The sequence below is a fragment of the Sceloporus undulatus genome, chromosome 3 (assembly GCF_019175285.1).
Source record: "Sceloporus undulatus isolate JIND9_A2432 ecotype Alabama chromosome 3, SceUnd_v1.1, whole genome shotgun sequence".
Lineage (NCBI taxonomy): Eukaryota > Metazoa > Chordata > Lepidosauria > Squamata > Phrynosomatidae > Sceloporus > Sceloporus undulatus.
In genome coordinates, this window is record NC_056524.1 from 244,320,420 (window position 1) to 244,339,640 (window position 19,221).

At 40.6% G+C, this 19,221-nt stretch overlaps 1 protein-coding gene across 2 annotated transcripts in view; it reads right to left on the bottom strand.

Annotated features, from left to right (window-relative positions):
• Positions 1–10,319: 10,319 nt before the first annotated feature.
• C3H3orf33 (chromosome 3 C3orf33 homolog) overlaps positions 10,320–19,221 on the bottom strand; it is a 15,503-nt gene continuing 6,601 nt past the window's right edge. Inside the window, exons 2-5 of one of the 2 annotated variants that reach the window (XM_042461008.1) lie at positions 18,118–18,177; positions 15,955–16,108; positions 11,678–11,838; positions 10,320–11,463 (exon numbers count right to left, since the gene is read on the bottom strand). In XM_042461008.1, coding sequence (XP_042316942.1) covers positions 11,197–11,463; positions 11,678–11,838; positions 15,955–16,108; positions 18,118–18,177 — 642 coding nt within the window. In that variant the 3' untranslated portion in view covers positions 10,320–11,196. The remainder of the gene's footprint in view (positions 11,464–11,677; positions 11,839–15,954; positions 16,109–18,117; positions 18,178–19,221) is intronic. The other variant, XM_042461009.1, reaches the window with a different exon arrangement.

The following is a 19,221-nucleotide window of genomic DNA, read 5'->3' on the forward strand; positions in this document are numbered from 1 at the left end:
TATTATTATTATTATTATTAAGTTCATATCGCTGTTCAGTTATGAAGCTCATATTGGGTGATTTTATCCCTCTCTGTGTACGTCTGTCTAATCTATTTCACAGACTTGATCCTAGAGTAAAATATTTGATAGGGGGATATCATATATGTCCCCTTGAGTTCCTTAATGGCAAAGTTGCAGAGCTTGGAAAAGTTACTTTGAGAACTAGAATCACAGTCAAGTAGATGTGTTAGGAGATACTAGATTATTAATTTATCCAAAATGCAGCAAAAGCAAAACATAAAATTATTTTTTAAAAAAACAACCCAAGACCAACCAAAGCAGCAGTTTCTGCTGCATCGTCCTTCAGGTAGCCTACCGTCTCCTTGCTGCCTATTTTGTAACTCCCCACGTTTTCTATAAAGTGTAGCCCCTCAAAATGTTGTGAGGTGTGATCTGGAAAAGACTATAAATGTATACTAAATAAAACTTTTCAAAAGCTCTTTTAGGTAGCTTGGAAAACATTATTATCAGTGCTTTTTGGCAAGCAAGGCAAACAGAAAGATGGGCCCTTGCCGGTAAACTATCTCATTCCCTTTGCAAAGTGCATGTTTTAAAATGCAGCAGACTCTCTGCTTTCTGCTCTGGTTGCCTTTCATTTTAGCAGCTCTAGGTTTGCTCAGTGTAATCCAGTGCCAGGAATTGCAGCATGTTCTCGCCTCCTATTCAATTCAACCTGCCTTCTATTGTTTGCTGGTTCAAAGTCTGCTGGGAGAACTGAGCAGCTTTTCATTCACCTATTTCAAATTATCCTCCAATGAGAAAAAGACAAGAAAGTTTGGGATAAACTGTTTCTGCAACTGCCACTCTGTACAGAAGAAAGCACATAGGATCTTTCCACTGGGAAATTAAAGCTTTTTTTAAAGTGAGCAGAAAAAGAGCTCCTTCACGCATCCTGCCTCCATCCCGTTCCCACTTTTTGCCAGAATATATGGAATTCTTATCAATTTACTAATAAATTATAACAAGTTATGAAACAAAAACAACAGCAGCAGAAACTACACCTGTTACTAGCATTTTAATAGGTTGTTGCAAATACTGAAAAAACTTCTCCTTATAATATCTCAGTAACACCACAGGTGTTTTTTTTAAAAACAAGACAGGTTTTTTTTTAATTCCAGTTTTGCAGATACATTACCTGTATACCCTCCAAAATTTCACAGATGAAAATTGGGATGTGTGGAGCCCAGCAGCACTGGAGCCACATTTGACCAAAGTAATTAATGAGGAAGAACACACAAGCTAGGAGCAGTTTGCTTTTGCCAGTGCCTACTGGGAAAGGCAGGACTGTGTCCCCCTCCTTTCCCCCTACTGAATGTAAACTAGTTTTGCACTTTGAACTCAGTTTTCAGCAACTGAATTAAGCCAAGAACAAGAGAGGGAAACAGGATGAGAGAGAAACAGGAGGAAAGTGGGATGACAGAGGATTAATCAGAACTGTTTCTGCCCCGAATCGGGACAGTTGGAGGGTATGTGATTTTGGTTTGCCTAAGTAGGGCTAGCCAACTTGTGGCCTTCCAGCTATTGCTGGATTGTATCCCCCATCAAGCCAGTTCAGCCAACAGTGAGGGATAATGAGCATTGCAGTCCAATAATATATCACCATCCACTCCTGGTCTAAGGCCATTACTAGAGTGAAGCTTAACATGTTTTCTCAGAACCCAGTCCCAAGGAAACCAATAGGTTTTCCTCCCTAATATGTGTGCATAGGGTGCAGCACCATGTAGGTATAGGAAATTAATTGCTGTGGGAAGATATGAGCATTTTAAAACTAGAATGCTGGATCAGCTCTTCTATTTATTATGTGCACACTTTATGGAATTGTCCTTATGACCAGTTCAAGAAGTTGCAGTACTGCAACATGTGGCAGCTTAGGTTACTGATAGGGTTCCTTACCACTTGCATACTGCACTTCTGCTAAAGGATGTACACTGGTTGCCAGTCAGCTACTGAGCAAGGTTTTAGGTGTTTGCTTTAGGACCAAAGTATTGCAAGAAATATATCCCTCTGCATCAGAGAAGGCAACTCTGGTCCTCTAGGCATCTTTTCTCTCCCTTTTTTGCTCACAGCTGCCATCAGCTCTAAGTAACATAAATAAGATTTAGCAATGATGTGAAGATGGGTCTTCTATGCAGTGGCAAACATACAGCAGAATGATCTCTCCTCTGCAATATGACAAATCCCAATGCTGATGTTTTTAGGCATTTATATGCATACCTATTATTTGAAAGCCTGTATCTCCTAATAATAATAATAATAATAATAATAATAATAATAATAATGTTTATTTATATTTCCTGCCTCTCCCACAGATCGAGGTGGGATTACATAATTAAAATTATATATATTACAAAATACAATCAATAAAACATTAGCCTGCTGGAGTCTCTCCTTCTTCAGGGGATGAGGGTTTTTCTGTTCCACCACCTTCATAGGTATGTCTCATGAGCACACAGGACAAGGACAGCCTTCTTGGTAGTTGCTCCTAAGCTATAGGACTCTCTCATGAGGGAGGCTCAGTTACCTTCCTCTCTGCTCGATCAAGCCCTTCTTATTTGAACAGGCCTTCAGCCTGTTACTTGGTTTGAGTAGCAGAAAGTGCAATGCAAGTTGTCTGTTGTTGTGTGCCTTCATGTCATTTCCAACTTATGGCAACCCTATCACAAGGTTTTCTTGTTCAGAGGAGGTTTGCCATTGCCTTTCACTGATCAAAGTCTCCCAGTGAATTTTGTGACCAAGTGGAGAATTGAACCCTGGTCTCCAGAGACATAGTCCAACACGCAAACCACTACACCATACTGATGTTTTAAAATATGTAATGTGTGTTTCATGTGCTTTTAATTGTTTGAATGTTTTAAAATAAGTGTTTTACTTGGATTGATTGTTGAATATTTTGTAAACTTTTGTGTCATATATTGTTTTACCTATTTTAACTTAGATTGCATCAGTGTTTTAAAATAAATGTTTTACTTGGATTAATTATTGAATACTTTGTAAACTTTTGTTATCACATATTGTTTTACCTTTTTTAAAACTTAGATTGTATGATGCTTTGTGTCTCATACTGGGGGGAAAGCAAGATCTAAATCTAATCTATCTACACACACACACAACACAAATGCTTTGGCTTTCCCCTAGCCATAAGCTGTTTGGAACCCACACATTGTACAAGTCTGGTTTTGTTGTTTTATGGCACTGTTGTAAACTCTTCAGTATCTGTGCATATACGAAGTGGCACAGAAATATTTCTAACAAGTAATAAATACAACAGTCTTGAAGCATCTAAGAAAGTGCTTCAATGTTCAAGTGTCAATCTCCCCCACTCCTTTTTTTTCTTTTCTTTTCTCTCTCTCTTTTTGAACTCCATTGGCTGCAAAAGGGAGTTATTGTCACTCCAATTCATCCGCTTGGAAGACAGGTCTGAAGAGGGGAGGGGGAGATAGGGAGCATGGTGACCTCTAGGAACAGCCAGCTTAAGTTTCACCTTTTCATCACTGTCCAGCAGAGGACTGCCTGAAACCATAGAAACAGTCCATTGATGTTGTTCAATTCAACTGAAATGACTGCAATTTCATAGCAAAGCACCATGGGCCCCAGATGAAGAAACTTTATCCAGCAGTAATTGGATGTGACATGGTGGAGGAGTTGTGCCCCTCAGAAAATGGCAACAAGAGAGATGGAAAAGTAATTTCTCACTGGAATGTCCAAGCATTAACATTCTCCAAAACAGCAAGAGAGTTTCTAAAGAAGAAACTTACCTGGATCTTTAGGATTTCCTATATCTCACAGAAGTAATCTTACCAGTTCTTCCTGGATCGTTGGCAACAATTAGTATTATCCCTGGAGTGCCAAGAGGAGGAAGTTGCTTGTTTAAAAAAAGACAGGTTCAGAATTTTAAACCTATTTTGATTAATAGGTAATATATGACTTCAGGATTTAATTTCACTCTTCATGTAGATATTGTACTTTAAAGCCATGACTAAAACAGAGTTTGGCGACAGGACTGTAGTTTAAATAACTGTTTAGGATTCATTAAGTTGTGGGTTCATGGAATTGTGGAACTGGGGGTGGGGGGACCTGCAGATCATTATAGCCCAACCCCCTGCTTAAGGCAGAATTATCTTTGCAGAAAAAATCCCTTTGTTCTCACCATTTAGATTACAGTTTGTCAAGATAAGAAACAGCCACCACAGTTGAAATGTTGTGCTCACAGTGAACTGTGGAAATAAACAGAATAAGACTTTCTTGTCCCTAAACATAACACACATTCAGGAACATCAGGCAAATTCCACAGCAAAGAAAAATGGATATCTTTTCAAGGTCCTCCCTCCCCTTCTTTTATTTCTCATTGGTTTGATACTGCCAGCTGCTCTTCACTGTATCATGATGAAAGGGTAGCAAATTAATATTATTATATCCAGAACAGATTTTCCATTTTGGGTGCTAGCACAATTGGGCAGCCTTTGGGTACTATGCATTTTGAGGATGGGATACACTTTCCAAATTATCTAGGGTAGGCCCCGGGCTGTTGTTGTTGTGTGCCTCCAAGTCATTTTTGACGTATAGCAAACCTTAAGGCTAGCTAAGTGTTTTCTTAGCAAGTTTCTTCAGAGCGGGTTTGCCATTACCACTTTCTGAGGCTGAGAGAGAGTAACTTGCCCAAAGTCACCCAGTGGATTTACATGGTCCAGCTGACACTCGAACTCTGGTCTCTAGAGTCCTAGTCCAATGCTCAAACCACTAACACCATATTGGTGTAGTGTGGGGGATGGCATTTGCAAAACATCTAGGACTGGTCCTAGCTAGAGAAACACTTTTCCCTTAGCGGTGGAGCCCTCTTTTAATACAGCAGCTAGGTAGCAAAAACATAAAAATATTGTAACTTGCATCCTATTTTTCCAAGTGTACAGAGGCTCGGGAGAGCATTAAAGGGTTTTGGTTTTTTTACTGACCCGTGCTTACAGGTGCCCACCCTTGACAGAAATATTTTAGGTAACAAGCAAAAGCTGGGTTTTAGTCCTGGGCCTCACTTACAGAACATCATCCCTAAAGAGGAGCACCTGGTTTCTTCATTACATCCTTTCAGCACTTTTAAGATGTTTTATTTCCCCACTGTTGTAATGCCATAGCCAGCTATATGTTTTTAACAGCTGCCTCATCTTACCTTGACTATTACAGCACTACAGTGCATTTTAATGCTTTATGATACAGTTTTTTTATTATTTAGACTTGTTCAGCAACTTGGATATGGGGTAAACATCTTTTTTAAATAAACATATTTTTGGAAGGGAAAAAGCAGTACATTGTAATGACATGGCTCAAGCAATTGAACAGGGTAGGTAGTCTGGGAATTCATCAGCCATTGTCATTCACTTGAGGGTGAGTGGCAGGGTTGGAGAATATGTAGCCTCTAGGTGTTTCTGGACTAGGACTCCTGTCTTAGCTAGCAGTCAATATAGTACAGCAACATCTGTAGGGCCACAGATTCTGACCCCTGATTTCTGGTGTGCAAAGATATCTGTGGTATAGTTGCAAAGAATGGTGGTAACTTGTACAGATTCAGTCTGAAAGCACCTTTGGCCAATATAGGCTACTAAAGGCAAGGCACAGACCAGGCCATTCCTCCAGCACTTCTCAGTGGTGACAGCAGAACATGCAGTGAATAGTGCTCTATAGATTGTTCTGATTAGGATCTTTAAACCTTTAGGATTTCAGCTTTAAGACTCAAATGTCACTTGCAAACACACTAGAAACAGATCCAGTGCTTCTCCTATAAAGTATAGTTCTGATGTGGAAGAAGGTCATGATAATTAAAATTCCCCTTCAAAAATTTTCTCTAAATATTCAAATCAAATATATTTTCAGGTTGTTTCTAGTCTCACTGATATTTAAGGGAAACAGTTTACATAGAACATTATCCCAAGGTGGCTGGGTTTCTTCTTCTTCTTCTCAGATCACTCCTACAGATAAAATGCTAACAGAATCAAATACTCAAAGATGCATCTGTTTGAAATGAAATGCATTAGTATAATTAAAAAGCAGAACTTTACTACAAATGTGAAAAAAGAAAACCAGAACAGAATTACTTCTGACATAAATAATAACCATAATAAAAGCCACTGTGTGTGATAAGCCTCTGAAACAGCACTGTCACTTCTGGCTCCCTGCTGGGACCAGAACAAGAGGCCTGGACAAACCATCCATCCTCTTTTCCCCACTGACCAGCAGCAACTGCTTGGAGGAAAAGTGATGTTTGCACTTAGGGTTGCCATAAGTCTGGACCTCCAAACCAGGACAAATGTAGGACAAAATTTTCACATGGAGGGCACATTTTTTTAAAATGGAGGACACGCAGAAAAAATTGATGGTTTTTAAAAAATGTTAATATAAATACATGTTTCTTAGGCATGATCAAAATGGAGGACATTTGGGCATTATTCCTAGACAGATGACAGAAATGGACTTTCCCTTTCTGGCCAACCCCCCTCCCCCCATTCCAAACAGCACATTGGGGCATTGAACATGGCTTTACTTAACATGGCAATCTCTTGCATATTTCAGAGGCTTATTCCATAACCAAACTCTTTGGGTTTCACACTGAATATGTCAAGGTGATTTAACAAGAAGTGGGTTTGCCCTTGGATTCAACTGTACTTCTCAGAAGTGTGTACTTGGTCAAGGGACTTTGGTTTTTCTTCACTGCGCATGACTTTGTAAAAATCAGAGCAACTTACATTGGTCATGCCTCAGAAGCTGGCTCATATCATCATCATCACTATTCTCTTCCTCCTCCTCCTCTTCTTCCTCCTTGTCCTTCCTCCCCCCTTCCTCCCTCCCTCCCTCCTCCTCCCTTTCTTCTTCCCTCCTTCCTCCCCTTTCCTCCTTCCTCCCCCTTCCTCCCTCCCTCTTTCCTTCCTCCCTCCTCCTCCTCCCTTCCTTCTTCCCTCCTTCCTCCCCCCTCCTTCTTTCCTCCCTCCTTCCTCCCTCCCTGCTCCTCCTCCCTCCCTTCCTCCCTCCTTCCTCCCTCCTCCTCCTCTGCCTCCCAGCCCAGGCAAAAGCGGAGGTGGAGGTGGATGGCTGCCTTGGCGCGCTCTCCCCCCGCCTGCGCGCCAAGGCAGGAGGCAGGCAGCCACCCACCTCCGCCTCAGCCTCCTCCTCTGCCTCCGTCTCCCGGGCCCCCAGCGTGGAGGCGTGCCAGGCGGAGGAGGCAGTGGGTGGCTGCCTGCCAGTGCCTGATGCCTTTGTGCGTGCGCGTGCGTGTGCACAGGGAGCACCAAGCCAGGCAGGCACCTCTGCCTCCTCCTCCGCTTGGTGAAGCCTGCAACCAAGGAGGAGGAGGTGCGGCTCCTGCGCGCGCCCGCGCCACCCTCTTCCGCCTCCCCCCGCACACCGCCTCCTCCTTCGCTTCCTCCACATGGCCGCACGGCCTGGAACGGAGGAAGAGGAGGAGGTGGGTGGTGCGGCCGCACGGGGAGGCAGGGGAAGGTGGGTTGGTGCCGCGTGGGCCCCAAATCGGGGGCTGGGGGCCAAACCGGACCGGGCCCGGGCCCCCAAAAGCGGGTTTGTCACGGGGGCCACCGGGTTATGGCATCCCTATTTGCACTTCATGAAAAGACTGATACGGGAGTATATTCTAGCCTCCCCCACCCAAAAGCCATTGACAGAGAAATAAGGGAAGAACTATACAGTCTGCTTCTTTTCTCAGTGAGGAAGGACAGCTTTCGCTCAGGGGAGTTTATCACACCGGATGAATTTCTCTTAATTTCGAATGAAAAGAAAGTGGGGCCAGAATGCATTCACGTAAAGTTGCTAGTTTAGTGAAATTACATGAATGCTCATTGCATTGAAACTGGCTCCCCATTGCCCAAATAGCATGCCATTGCCCGAATTTGCCTATCACTCAATAACGCGAAACCCCATGATTGCACTCGGACTGACTTCCCATGGCCTGAATTTGTGTGTGGCGATCTATCATGCAATAACTTTAAACCCCATGATTGTGTTCAGATTGCCATTGGATTATACTTCCAATTTCCCTTGTCTGATAAACTCCAGGGACAGGTTGAGTCTGTATTTGAAAGTATAAGGATACAACAGATGCAGCCTCTCATACTCCACAAGCAGATATATGCATTCATATGGCATAGATATTTTTCAATCTGCACATGCCCAGATCTGGTTTTCCTATAAGAGAAGCAAATAGGAATTGTCAGTATATTAGCATGCTTTCTTCATTTTTCTCTTCTGGTCTTTTAAATTAAGCAGACACTATGGTGGAGGCAAGAGTAGGCACAGGAGAATATTACAACTGTTCTGTGCCATTAACAACTCCCCTCACCCAGGCCCCTCGTGCAAGTTTAGTGCCTTTCAGCTAACAAAGGATCCAGCTCAACGCTTTGCCTTTTTCAACACCACTGTCACTACACTCATGCATAGTTTTAATTGTTTTCATTTATTAACAATGGTTACAGAAGGAGATAACATGAGGCACCAGCATTTCATCTATCTCCTTGACAAGACATAAGCCACCATTTTGACAGGCAGCCTCAGAAGAAGGGGCCTCTCATCACTGACAATCACACACTTTATTGTGCACAGAGAGGTCCATCTGCAATGCCACAGTCAGCAATGGAAGCCTGGCACGCATATGTACCATATGCTGTCAGCTGTTATCCTGTTACAAAGCTCAGTGACACAAGAAATTAGCACATTTACAAGAGTGATTTACAGTTAATCACTTTATTGTTAAAGCAGCTGAATTACTAGTAATTAAATAGATTAATGTTTTAAGGAATTATATTCCTTTATATTGGAGTGATTTGCAAAGAGAATAGGAAAAGAAATACTGGAGCATTTATTTTTCTGTGTCATATTATTTTTCAAGATGTTGAGGCAAATTATTAAAATATTAGCCTTATCAGCAGATTGCCAAATCTTAGTTAAGCATATAAATAAATGGTTTAGAACAGTAATACATAATGTTCAACTAAAGTAAATAGTCATATGCTCAGATGTTATGATCAGGTCAATTAATCTTGGAAGAAGTACACAAGGAAGGTTACACAGCAAAAGACTTGCATCTTAGTCTAATGGACGCTTCCTCAAATGCAAGTCCATAATTTCAGCAAGTTTTTATTAAGTACTGTAAATGTATTTAGGACTGCAACCACAGAAAGTGGTCTGTAAACAACACGAACAGGTACATTTGTCTGTGAACCTTGGTCCCTATGGAATGATCAAGGCTTGAATCTGTTTAGTCCCTGGGAAATACCAGTAGCAACAAAGTGGATGAATGCTTCTACAGCTACCAGGTTGGACCTGCACAGCAAAGGAATGAAAAGCTCTTTGTGTAAAACTATATGCAATTTCCCTACAGGCCACAAAAACTTTACAACAAAGCCAAGTTGGTTCCATTAGAAGTAAAATAAACCTCAGCATTTTTCCACCTGTCCTAAATGGGGTCACGCTCCCTGTGAAGGACTCTGTTCGCAGTTTGGGAGTGCTTCTGGACTCGTCACTTCACCTTACTGCTCAGGTGGATGCGGCGGTCAGGAGCATCTGTTATCAGCTTCGGCTGATACACCAACTGCGACCCTTCCTTGGCCGGGAGGACCTTGAAACCGTTATACATGCTCTGGTAACCTCTCGATTAGATTTCTGTAATGTGCTTTACATGGGGCAACCCTTGTACCAAACCCGGAAGCTTCAATTAGTGCAGAATATGGCTGCTCGGCTGGTTACTGGATGTTCCAGGGCCAGCCATATAACACCAGTCCTAAAAGATCTCCATTGGCTGCCTATACGCTTCCGGGCCGAATACAAGGTGTTGGTCTCACCATCAAGCACTAATGGCTTGGGCCCAGTGGTACTTGGAGGGCCCACCTTCTCCCACACAATCCTTCCCCGCACTATCAGGTCGGGTGAAAGACATCTTTTAAGAGTTCCAGACGCTCGATATGTATCAGCTCAGAGGGCTTTCTCTATTTCAGCCCCTCAGCTCTGGAACTCCCTCCCCAATGAGCTCCGTACTTCCACCTCCCTCAATGCTTTCAAGAAGAACTTGAAGACTTTTTTGTTCCGCCAGGCTTTCCCCCCCGTGAGCCTGTGGTCATTCTCTTCCCCTTGGCAATGTTTTTGTGTATTCCATTCTTCACAGCCACTTGTATAGGGTGTTGTTAGTTTTTACTGTTCTTAATTGTTAACTTTGTATTATTGTCATGCTGATGTTTTAATTGTCTTACTCTTTGATGTACACCGCTGTGATTGCTGGAATAGCAGTATAGAAATAAAAAAAATTTATTATTATTATAAACACATGCTCAATGTAAGTATACACTTGGGTTGGTATCATTTCCATTTTTTTCTGGATTAAAACAGATGCATAATAGGCAGTTCAATACAGTATATCAAGCAGTGAAAGTACTGTGATGTTTACAGTGATAAGAACTTGTGATTCCCATAGGACAGAGAGTACAGAAGTAAAACTCAAGAGAAATTGTAGGATGGGTTTTAGGCAACCAAATTATCCTACTACTATGGTAAGGCTGCCATCTTCATGCTGCTGGCATGCATTTAATTGCACTAGGAAAAACACTTGCCCAGGTGAGATACATTTAGAACCTGATGGCAGCATGAGGTTTACATCTTGCTACAGGCTGATGTAGACAGAAGTCATCATTAGCTGACTTAACAACTCTGGCTACAATATACTGAATGAAGTGTAATATACAATAAAAACTTCACTGGGAAAAGGTATATTGTTCTCTCTGCTCTCATATCCAGATGCCCCATGGTTAACATAGAACTGACTTCTGTAAATCACATCCACATGCTAACAGGTATCTAGGTAACAGATATCAGCACTTTCACATCACTGTCTGTTCAGTTATTGTTACATTTTCTTCTTGTGCTGGACAGTTATGCACCCTAGGTTGGATTCTTCATTTTTAAAATAAAATATATATTCAACTTATACCAGTATCTACTTATATGCATTGATCTCCTCAAGAAAAAATTCTGTGTTTTTTCATTTTCGTCCCTTAAGGCAGGAGCCACCAACAGAAGGCCAGGCATTTTGTAATATTATCCTGACAGAAAGAATATAACACTGCATCCTGTTCCATCTGTTGTTTTTCCCCCCAACAAATCCCAGTGCTTTCAGAGGCGGATTCTTAGCCATGTTGCAAACTGTTTCAACTTTTGTATATATTTATTATTGGTAATATGCTCTTTAAGTTTCTCAACAAATGTTTCCTCTTTCCAAATTCCTTTATGTTTCTTGACAGCTTTCAATTCAGCTTGAAGCAGCCTTTTGTGAAGCTTCCAGTATATCTTGGATTCATGTGCTAGTCCTTCAATATTAACTGTCTTGCCAAGCCCTTGTTTCAAGACTTCTTCATTCAGACAGACACTGGAAAATCTACCCTGTTTAGAAAGAACATTAGAAACACTGTGTGTCTTTTACAAAAATCAAAGTTAAGAAATTACAGTGAGTAAACTAAAATGATTCAAATAGCAAATACAAAGAAAAAAACATTGCAAACCTAAAATTAGCCCAGTAGGACCAACTTCAGACTACACATGTTTAAGATCAAGCTTCAAGGAAGCGTATCCATTTCCCCCCTGCTTTGTTATTTACCTTACTGACTACCACAAGGCAATGAAGCACTGAATCCTTTCTTCCCAGAAGTTGGAACCACATCATTTGTGAGGATTTTACTTCGTCTTTTAACCAGACTGTGCCACCTGGTACTAATTCCACGCCAGCAAGTCTGACCAGTAACAATCCATCTGAATGCCCTAGGTACACATACATAACATTTTGTTTTATAACAATATTATCAGAAACACATTATTAACTTAATCTATTTAAGAAGCAGAGGTAGGTGGCTTAATGATTAAGATGCTGACTCTGATGATCGAAAGGTTGGCAGTTTTTGGCCCAAGCGCCATGTAACAAAGTGAGCTCCTGTCGCTAGTTCCAGCTTCTGCCAAACTAGCAGTTCAAAAGCATGTAAAAGTGCAAGTAGATAGATAGGTACCACTTCGGTGGAAAGGTAACAGCATTCCATGTGCCTCACCATTCAGTCATGCTGGCCACATCACTTTGACAATGCTGGCTCCCTCAGCTGAGTAACAGATGAGCACCGCCCCCTACAATTGGACGCGACTTGACAATCATGTCAAAGGGAAAACCTTTTTACCTTTAGAGCAACTATAACTCTTGAGACCATTGTCTGATTCCCTGCATGGCCATGGGAATCCACTGGGTAACCTTGGGAAAGTCATACACTCTGAATACCAGAAAAGCCCATAACAGGGTCAGTTTAGGGTCGCCATAGGTCAGAAATGACTTGAAGGCACACAAAAAAGAGCAACTGAAGTTCTAGAAGATTTAAAGATTTTGAAATAAAAAGATTAAATCCAATTTTAGTCTCAGCTGAAGAAGACTAGGCAAATTCATAGGACTGATGTTGACATTGCTTAACAAATTCCATTTATTTCAATAGGTCTATTTTACTTGGGAGTAAAATTGGATTTAAACCAGTGCTTTTTATTGCATCTCACTTCAGTCACAGAACTCCATGGGAGCCTAGATAGGGGTCAAAAAGACCAGCAGCTTAAAGTGGTCTCTGGCTGCTCCAACCCCAATCAAGCCCTAAGTGGCCCAGGACCATGGCGACTGGATGGCCCTCAGATGGCCCTCAGACAAGCTGCATGCAGAGAGGATTTCCCCCATTCTTTCTGCCAGCAGCCTTGGGCTGCCTTAAGTGTTCTCAGAGTGGCTTCCAGCCACTCTGGGGGCGTGCATTGTTTGGTGGCGCAGTGGGTAAATGCCTGTACTGCAGCCATTCACTCGAAACCACAAGGTTGCGAGTTCAAGACCAGCAAAAGGGCCCAAGCTCGACTCAGGCTTGCATCCTTCCGAGGTCGCTAAAATGAGTACCCAGACTGTTGGGGGGCAAATTAGCTTACTTGCTAATTAGCTTACTTGCTGTTCACCGCTATGATCTTTGGAATAGCGGTATATAAATAAAAAAAACAACAAACAACAATGTCCTGCCCTGCCCCTGAAGCAGCTGGAAGCTGTACTGTTTGGCCCATCTGTTTCGGGCCATAGACTGCTTTCAGATGAGGCTTTCAACAAACCTACCTTGTCCTACCTTGTTCACAGAATTTCATATTCATACTGGACAATATTGTAAGCAACAGGTTACCATGCAATGTTTTTCCATGGTTTCACATCTTTTTTCTGAACAGAAGAAAATCCATTTCTGGGAACAATAGTATAGCTCCACAACTTTTTGATTTATTGCACTAAGTGTCCTCCATCTGGAAGGGTCCACTGTTGTCTTCCACCTGTGATGCATCTGTGCTTCCCTATCACTTCTTCTGGTAGCATTAAGAGTGATTAGTCTGGAAGTTTCTCAGGATGATTTCACAGTTCAAGTAAATTTTTATTCATTCATTTATTTTATTTTATTTACATCCTACTTTTCTCTTTGCACAGGAACTAAGGTAGCTTGGTGCTGTTGTTGTTGTTGTGTGCCTTCAAGTCATTTATGGTGGCCATACAGCAATCTTATCATGGGATTTTCTTGGCAAGATGTGTCCAGAGGAGATTTGCCTTTGCTTTCCTCTGAGGCTGAGGGAATGTGATTTCCCCAAGGTAACCCAGTGGGTTTCCATGGCTGAGCAGGATTTCGAAACCTGGTCTCCAGAGTTGTAGTTCAATTCTCAAACTAATACATCATGCTGGCTCACACACAATTAAAACTATTTGCACAAAAGTTTTTTTTAAAAATTAAACCAATTCTATTAAAAATACAAAGTTAAAACAATTTAAAACACATTTAAAGCACATTTTTTAAAAAGGCACAGCCGCATCAAAAGCTAAAGGCATGAGGTATTTGCCTGCTAATTGAAGGAGATGGGGGGACAACCAAACCTTCCATGCAAGGATTACACAACCTGCAAGCAGCTACTGGTGTTTATCACACGGAGGTTTTTGCAGCTCAGACCCGGGGTGACTCCTGGTTCAGCTATGCGAATTCACGTTATAACGTGAATGTTTTATCACACCTGGTTGCCCTTCCGTTGCCTTTCCGCAGTCACATCGGGTCTGAGCTGCAAAAACCTCCATGTGATAAACACCATTGAGAAGGTTGTCTCCCATGTCCTCAGTTACCAAATATGCTTGTGATGGTTGTGGGACTGAGGGACCACCTTACCCTGAAGATTTTAAAACTAAAGTAAGTTCATATAGGGAGACTTTCAGATAGTCTGGACCCAGGCATATGTTTTTGCTTTTCCTGTTATTTTTGTTTTAAAAAATCAATCTTTTCTATGTCCAATGGAACCAAGAACTGTTCCAGAAATCAACTGTGTCATTACATTATCAATGGTGTGAATATGAAATTTAGGAAATGCTTCCCCCATCAGACCAATCTAGCTGTTTCATTTTTCCTCTCAAAAGTGATGATAATTTAGGCAGAATGAAATGTTTCACAATTCTTTACTAGAGCTATTAAGGTTCTAGACCTGTACTGTATACCCAATAACAATATTATATTTGAGACTCATAAACTTTTAAAAAGCTGATCCTCCTCAGAGGGGGCTTCTGGTGCCTTTAAGGTATAAGGGATATTACTTCCATGGGGTTTTTCCCATGAGTCTGGTTGTTATGAGTAGCAGTGGCATCCCTAGGGTTGGTGTCACCTGGTGCAGGCGCTCATAGTGTCACCCCCCCCCATTGACCTCCTCCCATTTTACACCATACAGAATCTTTAATAATATTTTTTCCACTGATGTTACTCATAAGCAGTAATTCCCATACACCACTGAATATCATGCTAATAGTTGTGACAACTAGCAAAATTAAAATTATATACCTTCAAATTATAATATCATATGCACAACCTAAAGGTATTTACATATATATAGCAAAGATTTGGTTAAAATGTGATTTTTAAAAAGAAAATATAAGGTTAAAAATTCAACATTTCAATAATTTTTAAATTTTTAGTTTTTTAAATTTTAAATTTTGAAATTTTAACTTTAAAAATTTCAGAGCCTCTCCTTTTTGCTCCCACTGAGCTTCACACTACTCCCACCATCTCTTAAAGCATTTTAAAGGGAAACAAATGAATGCCACAGTTTGTTTCTGCCAAAATACCGATGGTTGCAGAGCAGTGGTGTCAACCCCCCTTAGAGTGTCACCTGGTGTGACCGGCCCCCACCCCCACCCCCTAATGACACCCTTGATAAGAACAATGGAGTTTGTGGAATGATTGTCTTCATTCTTGAAGAAACACCAGTAGCATGTCCAAAACCTGTGTCTACAAGGAACTGCATAATAGGGGGAAGGGTTCCCATATATTTCATTCACAAGTGGAAAAGTTAAGATACAAATAGTGCTGAACATGGATAAAAGTATTATTTACATAAAAGCTACCATTTTGCCTCTACCTCAAGCCATGCATTGATGAGAGAAGAGTATAAAGTATTTACAGAAAGCAAAACTGTATAAATACATAATCTCTAAATGACTGCTTTCTTCACCAGAACTTTTGACATGCTTGGTGCTATTTCTAATGCTTTTTCTTTGGATATACAGAGATTCTGTATATCAAGTGACTTTTGAAAATTCCCCCTTTAAAAAAGATATTCATGGAGTCTTGCTTATAATACAGCATTTGATTTACTCTAAGTTGGCATGATTCCCATGGTGGGTGGGTGGGTGGGTAGGCAGGATATACATCTAACAAATAAATATTTAGATATTAGCTGCTCACATTCTTCTGAAATATCAATACATGTTCCATTTTTTTTGTTCAATCATATTCTGGTAACAAATGGTTAATGATTGTTTAGCTTTGCCATTATGAGGACAATTATAAAGTTCATCCTACTTACATCTCTTCTGCAAAGATGAAATAATTGGAAGGGTGATGGGGACATGCTCAATTTCAAATCCTTGATCAGTTATTCGGTGTAACCGTCCACGGAGTTTAACATTTTTTTCTATAAATTCCAAGGGTATTTCCAAGGCATTTGTGAATTTGGCTGTCTATCCATAAAAGGAAGAAAAAAGAGACAAGAAAAAAAAAACATGACAAAATGAATACAAGCAGGGTAACTTTATACTTGATTCTTGTAATATATGCATGACTGAACAGCAATATCTTTAATCATTCATTTAAAAAAGCTCAGACTATGGCAAATTCTCACTTTATAAACTGGTCTTATGATACTAAAAGTACCCTTAGCTCTGCAATCCACACTCATATATTATCCACTACTGTTGTTGTTGTGTGCCTTACTGTCATTTCCAACATATGGCAACTCTAAATTGGACCTTGGTTCCAGGACCCAATGTGGATACCAAAATCCATGGAGGCTCCAATCCCATTAATACAATGGTGTACTAAAATGGTGTCCCTTATATAAAATGGCAAAATCCATGTTTGCTCTTTGGGAAATCTCTCTCTCTCTCTCTCTCTCTCTCTGTGTATGTGTGTGTGTGTATACACACTCAATCTGGGGATGGTTAAATCCATAGATATAAATATCTGTGGATATGGAGGGTCAATTATATACTAAAGGCACAAGATCTTGGAAGCTAAGCAGTCAGTACTTGGATGGGATATTGCCAACAAATACCATGTGCTGTAGTTTATATTTCAGAGGAAATAACTGGTAAGACCACCTCTGAGTATTTCTTGCCTAAGAAACCCCTATGAAATCCATCTAAGATATTTCAACTGTACCCTTAAATAGTAAGCATGTAAAATGGCCCTATCAATGTTCTACCTTGCAGCTTTGGAGTACTATATTTCCCTTTCAGCTATGGACCCTTACCATATCACAAAGGAAAAATAGCAAGGGTGGAGGTTGAATTATGAAGCCATGGATGTTAAAACTCTGAAAGACCAGTGTATGGCAAGAAGGGAGGAAGCTGGTGGTTGGTCCAAGGTCTTTATGTCAGAATCATCCAGGCCACTGTATTTGCAATTAAATGGGTAGTTGTGAAAACTGTGGAGAAGGCTGAAAGGAAGGGTTATCAACTCATTTTAAGTGTGTTGCTAGAGGAGACTTCTATGGATACCATGAACTGTAAAAAAGACAAGTCAATGGGCCTTATAGCAAATCAAGTCTTTACTCTCACTAGAAACCAAAAGGGTAAACTGAGGCTATTGTGCTTTGGAAATATACATGAGACAGTTTGACTCACTGGAAAAAATAATGTTGGGGAAAGTGGAAGGCAACAGGAAAAGAGAAAGACTACAGTATAGATGAATGCTTCAATCAAGGAAGCCAGGGCCCTGAGTTGACAAGACCTGGACAGGGCTATTAATGACTGGGGCTCTTGGAGGTCTCTCAGAGATCTCTCATTTATAAGATGACAACAAGCCAGAAACTGATTGATGGGAAAAAAGAACTACAAGCAGGGGCTGCACAAATAGCTGGAGTTTCTCATTAGACTGACTCTTATATGTGCTGCTCATATATTATGTGGCCTCCAGACTAAGACAGGCCACCAGGGTTTCTTTCCCAAATCTTCCTTTTGTACTGTGAAAACTCTTGACTGAAGCAGAAGACCTTGCAGAGATCTTGCATCTGAAGGTTTTGTCAATAAACAAAATAAAACAACTCTGAGAAATGTTCCCAATCTGACATTTCAGGGTCAAAAAGTAACTGACATATCTGCAAAGAAGATATTCAAAGGAGATATGTAGTCACTTTGAGTCCCATATTGGAACAAAGGCAAAATACAAATAAATAAATAAACACTCTTAGAAGAATATCTTCAAACTAAGCAATTTATTGTAGCAATAAAATCTGGTTTGCTGGTTAAAATTAAGACAGTTATGATCTGTAACATACTGAAGCTCATTCAAGTTTATTCCTCTCTACTTGAACACTACATAAAACATAACAGAAGCTTTCCCTCTTGCTTATAATAGATAAACTGAAATACATGAGAAGGTCAGTGGTACGGAATTTTATTGCTCTTATATCCTTTCTGTCAAGTGGCTGTAGATGTTTTATAATCTTTCCACTCAATCCACAACTTACCAGTTTAACACTCTTTGCAAGTAAAATCACTCCGGCTATTGCCATTCCAGTGCTGATATTCTGTAGAAAATACAGAATATAATATAATAATTGTCACCATTGGCACCTAGAGATATTTCTACTTGAATAGAAAAAGACAAATATGCAGTGAAGTTGCCACAATACACAGTCAAAAAGGTTCACATAAAGCCATCAAAATTAACTGGTTCTGAAATGTTTTCCCATAAAAAACAGAGGAGATCTATAACAAATCAAGAGCATTACTGGGGAACAAAAGAAAAGGATTTGAGGCTGCAGTTCTGTTCACATATACCTGAGAATAGGCCCCTCTTAACTGTGGGTTTTTTTTAGATCTGTTTAGAACTGTACAGTTAAGAGTGCATGTCTATGCAGACTTTGCTGAGATAGATTAACTTGATAGCAAACATGGATAGGTTTGTGCTAAAATATTTATGAGGGGGCAGTCACCATATGTCAACAGGCAACTTGTAGAAACATATACACGAGTCACCTTAAAATCAGTGGCACTTGCTTCTGCATTAATATGTTTATGGGAACGGGCTATATTTTGAAGATGGTCTTCATAATGCTGTAAATGCTAAGCTACAACAGACAGACAGACAGAATTTGTTCCAAAATGTTTTTATTTTGAAACTGAGCCAGTCACTGAAAAATTATCAAAATCATGTGACATCAGGATACTTATCTGGTCTAATCTGTGCTTCCTGATAGTTTCTATGTTGTTTGATTTGAATTTCATAAAGAAATGGTCCAATGCAAGCTCAGGGGCCTTACACTGGAACACTACAACTGCTGGTACCAAGAACCCTGCTCCTCCATCAGATGTACCTTCTGCCTTTTAATGAGTTCATCCCTTCTAGTATGAGGTAGTCAAATGGACAGGGTATCCCAAACAGACTACTGTAATATGCTCTATGTTGGCTGCCAATACACTTCCAGAATGAATTCAAGCTGCTTGTGATAACATTTAAAGTCCTTGATACTTGGGGGAGTGCCTCTGTGTATATGTGCCTGGCCTGGCTGGTGATTAATTTATGCAGAGGGGAAGGCTCCTATGTGACTCACCAGTGAGATCAATATACT